The 5,161-nt window shown below is 45.9% G+C and overlaps 1 protein-coding gene across 1 annotated transcript in view; it reads left to right on the top strand.

Annotated features, from left to right (window-relative positions):
- The window catches only part of ERO1L (ERO1-like (S. cerevisiae)), a gene marked incomplete at its 5' end in the record, with an annotated part of 15,093 nt that extends 10,440 nt beyond the window's left edge, over window positions 1–4,653 (top strand). The window contains 5 exons of the mRNA XM_010020364.1: window positions 616–862; window positions 2,180–2,249; window positions 2,635–2,721; window positions 2,842–2,975; window positions 4,593–4,653. Coding sequence (XP_010018666.1) covers window positions 616–862; window positions 2,180–2,249; window positions 2,635–2,721; window positions 2,842–2,975; window positions 4,593–4,653 — 599 coding nt within the window. The remainder of the gene's footprint in view (window positions 1–615; window positions 863–2,179; window positions 2,250–2,634; window positions 2,722–2,841; window positions 2,976–4,592) is intronic.
- Window positions 4,654–5,161: the final 508 nt, after the last annotated feature.

The raw sequence follows: 5,161 nt of genomic DNA, 5'->3' as shown, positions 1-5,161 counted from the left end.
AGCAGGAATTCTCTGAAGATGTCCCTGCTCATGAGGAAACCTCCCAACCTCTGGCCCCAGTGCTGCTTGCCAGTGCAATGGGAGCAGGAGGCCTGTTTGCCTCTGCAGACTCTCATACCAAAGCAGAGACCTCTTCCAAGTTCTCCAGTTAAGTCAGTGGCTTTTGTAGGCACGAGTGAAGAAACAAAGGGACCTTCACAGCCTGCCTGGTACATCCATCTTGTCCTCTTCACTTGTGAATGTTGAGCTATCACCAGCTTACACAGAACTGCTCCCAGAAACACTCAACTTGCCTGATTAAAACTCTCCATCTGGTTTAACTGGTTTCAATGAGCAGCCTCCAATTTTAGCTTTCGGTTGTAAGCCTGGGTCATGTTTTAAACCAGCTAACCAAGGTCTACAGGAGTTGTGTGCTTGCTGAGGTTTGAGTGTGGCTAAAAGCCCGTCTCTCTTGACTCTGGAACAATCTGTGGTTATTGAAGGGTCTGTGACTGTTGGAAAGCCTGCATCTCCCTGCTTAGAGTTGTATTTCACCATTTAGCTTGGGATGGTGGGAGAAGCTGAACCTGAACTAAACCCATCATGTCTTTGTCTTTTTTTTTTCCCCTCTCTCAGATACATGGTCAGGGAAGAAATGGGGCCCCAATGTTACAGAGTTCCAGCAGAGATTTGATGAAGTCATCACCAGAGGGGAAGGTCCCAGAAGACTCAAGAACCTCTATTTTCTCTACCTGATAGAGCTGCGGGCCCTGTCCAAAGTGCTGCCGTTCTTTGAGCGCCCAGGTTTCCAGCTGTACACAGGGAATAAGAGTCATGATGCAGAAATGAAAACCCTGCTGCTGGAAGTTCTCCACCTGGTCAAGTAAATACACACAGTGCCTGGGATGAATGGCTCTTCCAGCCTCAGCATCTCTGAGCGTGCTTAACCTTTCACTTGAAGCACCTAGGAAAGTGGGTTCTGGGGGCTTTCTCGTAGTGGGATAGTATGATTTGTGTAATATTGGTAGGAGTATGTTCTATCTGTACTCAATTTGCAAAACAGGGTGGTTAGACCCAGAGTGTAACAGTCTAGGCTGCCTTTTTGATTTAGCAGAATTGAATTTAATGCCTGTCTACTTGTCAGGCCTGAAACTGGCTACCTGTTTGATTCATTTGTGGAGTATCAGTCCTGATTTCATGGTTTTGACTAGGAAAAAAAAAAATCCTGGACATGGTAACAGAGATTTGGGCTATTGGACAGAGTCTGGACTAAGAGAAATGGAAACAGATGGAAATAGGTGTCTCAATGTGATCAGTGTTTGAATTTATCTTGTCACACTCCTGCTCCTTCAGCGCTTACATTTGTTAGAAACAGACTAAAATTGCTTAGAAACCATAGGGCAATTGCTGAAAATGTCTCCAAGGTGAGATGCAAGCTAAAATGGAGAGCCTCCAAGAAATCTAAGAAACAAGCAGATTATACTTCAAATACATCTAGAGATATCCAATATTTCTCACCCATTGGTTCCATTTGCCCACCTCACCAGGTACGTCTTGGAGCTGGACTTCAGGCATATAAACAAGCTGTGGAGAGAGAATTATAGAATCCTAGAATGGTTTGGGCAGGAAAGGACCTTAAATCTCACCTAGTTCCAGCCGCCCTGCCATGGGCATGGACACCTTCCACTAGACCAGGTTGCTCCAAGCCCTATCCAACCTGGCCTTGAACATTGCCAGGGATGGGGAAGCTTTTCAGTTTAAAGCCATTTCACCCTGTCCTATCCCCACATGCCCCTGTCAAAAACCCCTCTCCAGCTTTCTTGTCAGCCCCTTTAGGCACTGGAAGCTGCTCTAAGGTCTCCCCGAAGCCTTCTCTTCTCCAGGCTGAGCAACCCCAGCTCTCTCAGCCTGTTTCCAAAGCAGAGGTGCTCCAGCTATCTGAGCATCTTCATGGCCTCCTCTGGACTCGCTCCAGCAGGTCCATGTACTACTTAGGCTGAGGTCCCCAAAGCTGAACACAGTACTGCAGGTGGGGTCTAATGAAAGTGAAGTAAAGGAAGAGAATCACCTCCCTCCACCTGCTGGCCATACTTCTTGTGGTGCAGCCAAGGACACAGTTGACTTTCTGAGCTGTGAGCACACACTGCTGGGCCATGTTAAGCTTCTCATCAATCATAAATCTCTTTTCACTTTATTTCAGGTCTTTCCCTCTGCATTTCGATGAAAACTCGTTCTTTGCAGGAAATAAAAAGGAAGCTGCTAAACTAAAGGTAATTGGCCAGCCTTTCCTTTAGGGGCCCTTGCTGCTGAAAGGGTATTTCCAGGTGTGTGGCTGGGATAATACTGGATCTGAAAGGGACCCCAGTATGCTCCAGGGACCAGGTGAGGTATTTCAAATATTCCAGTTTCTAGTTTTCCAAATTCCATTTTGCTTTCTGAATGGTTTGGGTGCTTGTTGGGTAACTACAGTCTGCACCTTCAGGAGAGTGGGGAATTGCTGCTGGGGACCCCACTTCAGGATGCATTTCCCAAACTCAGTCCCACTGAATTTAGCCTGAAGTCCAGGATTAATACCTTATTAGATTTGGATTAATAGATGGAAGAAGTCCTAATTAGTGCATAACCACAATCAACTTGGATGTCTTTTTCACCTAGGAGGAATTTAGGCTACACTTTAAGAATATTTCAAGGATAATGGACTGTGTTGGCTGCTTCAAATGTCGCCTGTGGGGGAAGCTGCAGGTGAGCTTGCTCAGTGACAGGGGACGTGTCTGGATGCTCCTTATCTGGTGGGACTTGGATGCAGTTCTTGGGTATGGGTCAGCTCCCAGGCACTGAAATGATCTTGTTTGTCCCACACAGACGCAGGGCTTGGGTACAGCGCTGAAGATCCTCTTTTCTGAAAACCTAATAGAAAAGATACCTGAAAGTGGCCCTTCCTACGGATTCCAGCTGACCAGACAAGAAATTGTTGCCTTATTTAATGCTTTTGGAAGGTTAGTTTGAGATTTTTTTTCCCTCTACTTTCACACAAGCTGTAGTGTTACATCCCTTTTAAGCTTACCCAGCTGCTTCTTACCGGCAAGGTTGGTGTTGGCTCCTGCTCCGATGGTACTGCCTCATGAAGAAGCTCTCAAACATCAGATGATGTTGACATGGAGTGCAACAATTGGAACAGTTTAAAACAACTCTACATTTCTCTAAGGAATTCAAGGAAACATTTGTGTCAAGATACAAAGAAATTGATAGTTTTTAAGAACTGTGTGACTCCGTCCTTAGAGCATGTTGTCCCCAGATGGGGGTTGTGGTAGTTCTGTGCTCCTTTTTGAGCTCTCCTTCAAGGTGCTCACCTCATAGAATCACAAACTCATAGAATGGTTAGTTCCAACTCCTGTACCACAGGCAGGGACACCTTCCACTAGACCAGGTTGCTCCAAGCCCCCTCCAGCCTGGCCTTGAACACTGCCAGGGGTAGCCACAACATTCCCACATCTGTTTGCAGTGGTTGCATTTAACAGGAATCCATCAGTCCGTCCCTTGTGGAGAGCTGGATGAGGAGTTTTTGGCAGAGAAGGAGGGTAACAAAGCCTTTAGGAGGGAGAGGATGCTGCAAGACACCCTTGATTATACATTATTGCTTAGTGGTGTTGACAGAGCTGGAGTTTCTGACAAACAGCTTTTCAAAGGATTCTTCGGGTGACATTGCTACCAGTGCTCAAGCTCAGGGGTCCTGCTAGATCTCACTTCAAACCAAACCTGCAGCATCACTCGCCAGCGGCAGGGAGTCTGTAATGAGCATCAGACCTGGAAAACTCTGAAGCGCCCCTCCCCAGGGGTGCTGTGGTGCTCCCCTCCCAAGCTCAGGAGCTGCCTTCCCCTTACACCAGGGGAGCTTGGCTTCCATTGGCCCTTCTCTTGCCAGGTCACCACAGCCTCTGGAAGCATCATGCAGGAGCCTTAGGGAATCTCTGAGTGGCTCTGTTCAGTGGAAACTGAGCTGCTTTGCTTGTCCCCACACCAGGCTCAGGGACAGGCCTTGCTCTTTCTTCCCTTTTCCCCTCTGATGCCCAGCTGGAAATCCTCCTTGGAACCTTTGAAACCTCCATCTCTCGCTTGTTGTTCGGGTTATTCCAAACCTTAGAACAGCAGTTTGTCTTGTATGGGGAAGGGCAGAACCTTCCTGTACAGGAGAGGCACACATGGGCTGTTTCCTCAGGATCCTACCTCACCCCTTCACTGATGCTCTAGGGGCAAAATGCATTCAGCAAGAAAAATGAGATGGGTGAGTAAAAAAAACCCGTCAGAAGAAACAAGTTTGTAGTGCAAGGAGACATGCCTGCACCACTTGTAATATTACAGTTTGTTTCTTGACCTCCAGTTAATGGTCTTGTGGGATCTCTGTAACATTCTCTACGTTTCTCAGTGTTTCTTCTAAGAAGAGTATATGAAATTAGCAAATAACCAACCACAACCTAATTTAGCTGAAATCCTAAATTCTCTGTTCTTAAGAGTTGCTTAGAGCTTTAGGGACTGCTGTCAAGTTTCTTTTGAATTTTAAATAAAGCATGATGTGTATGTGGCTCTAACGTTTCCTCTTCATGTTCCTCACACAGGATTTCAACAAGTGTTACAGAACTGGAAAACTTCAGGAACATCTTACAAAATATGCGGTGACTTCCTTACAGAACGAGAGACTTAACATTGTACTGCTCAACTGTTGTGGGTTCTCTGAGAAAGGACAAATGCCACTGTTCCATCATACTCCCACCCACAACATGAAGACCACTTGATGGATCTCCTCTTCCTAAACAATTGTTTGTAACCTGCTGATGACACGTATTTTATAAAGGGGGGGAAGCTATTTTTTTTAAATAAAGGCAGGACTATATGTAAAATTTTATTTTATATATTGGAAGATTATGCCAAAAAAGTCTTTAAATACTGCTGTACTATTTTGATGGATTAGACTTATGTCATTGCTTTCAGAAGCTGGAGGGAGGGCAAGAACCATGACACCAAATAAATTTGGGTAAAATTCCTTGTCTGCTCCATGATTCCAACCAGCATCTCAACAGTGCATAAAAACCACTGTAAGGGATTGTAAGAGTTCCTGCTGCTTCAGATCTGCTGCCATGCAATAGTGCCTTCCTCTTCCTGCTGGAACTTCCTTGTGGCGACAGGC

Source organism: Nestor notabilis, unplaced genomic scaffold (assembly GCF_000696875.1).
Source record: "Nestor notabilis isolate BGI_N333 unplaced genomic scaffold, ASM69687v1 scaffold16560, whole genome shotgun sequence".
In the NCBI taxonomy this organism is placed as follows: Eukaryota; Metazoa; Chordata; class Aves; order Psittaciformes; family Psittacidae; genus Nestor; species Nestor notabilis.
The sequence above is the reverse complement of the archived record's forward strand: the minus strand, read 5'-3'. Positions and strand labels throughout refer to the sequence as shown.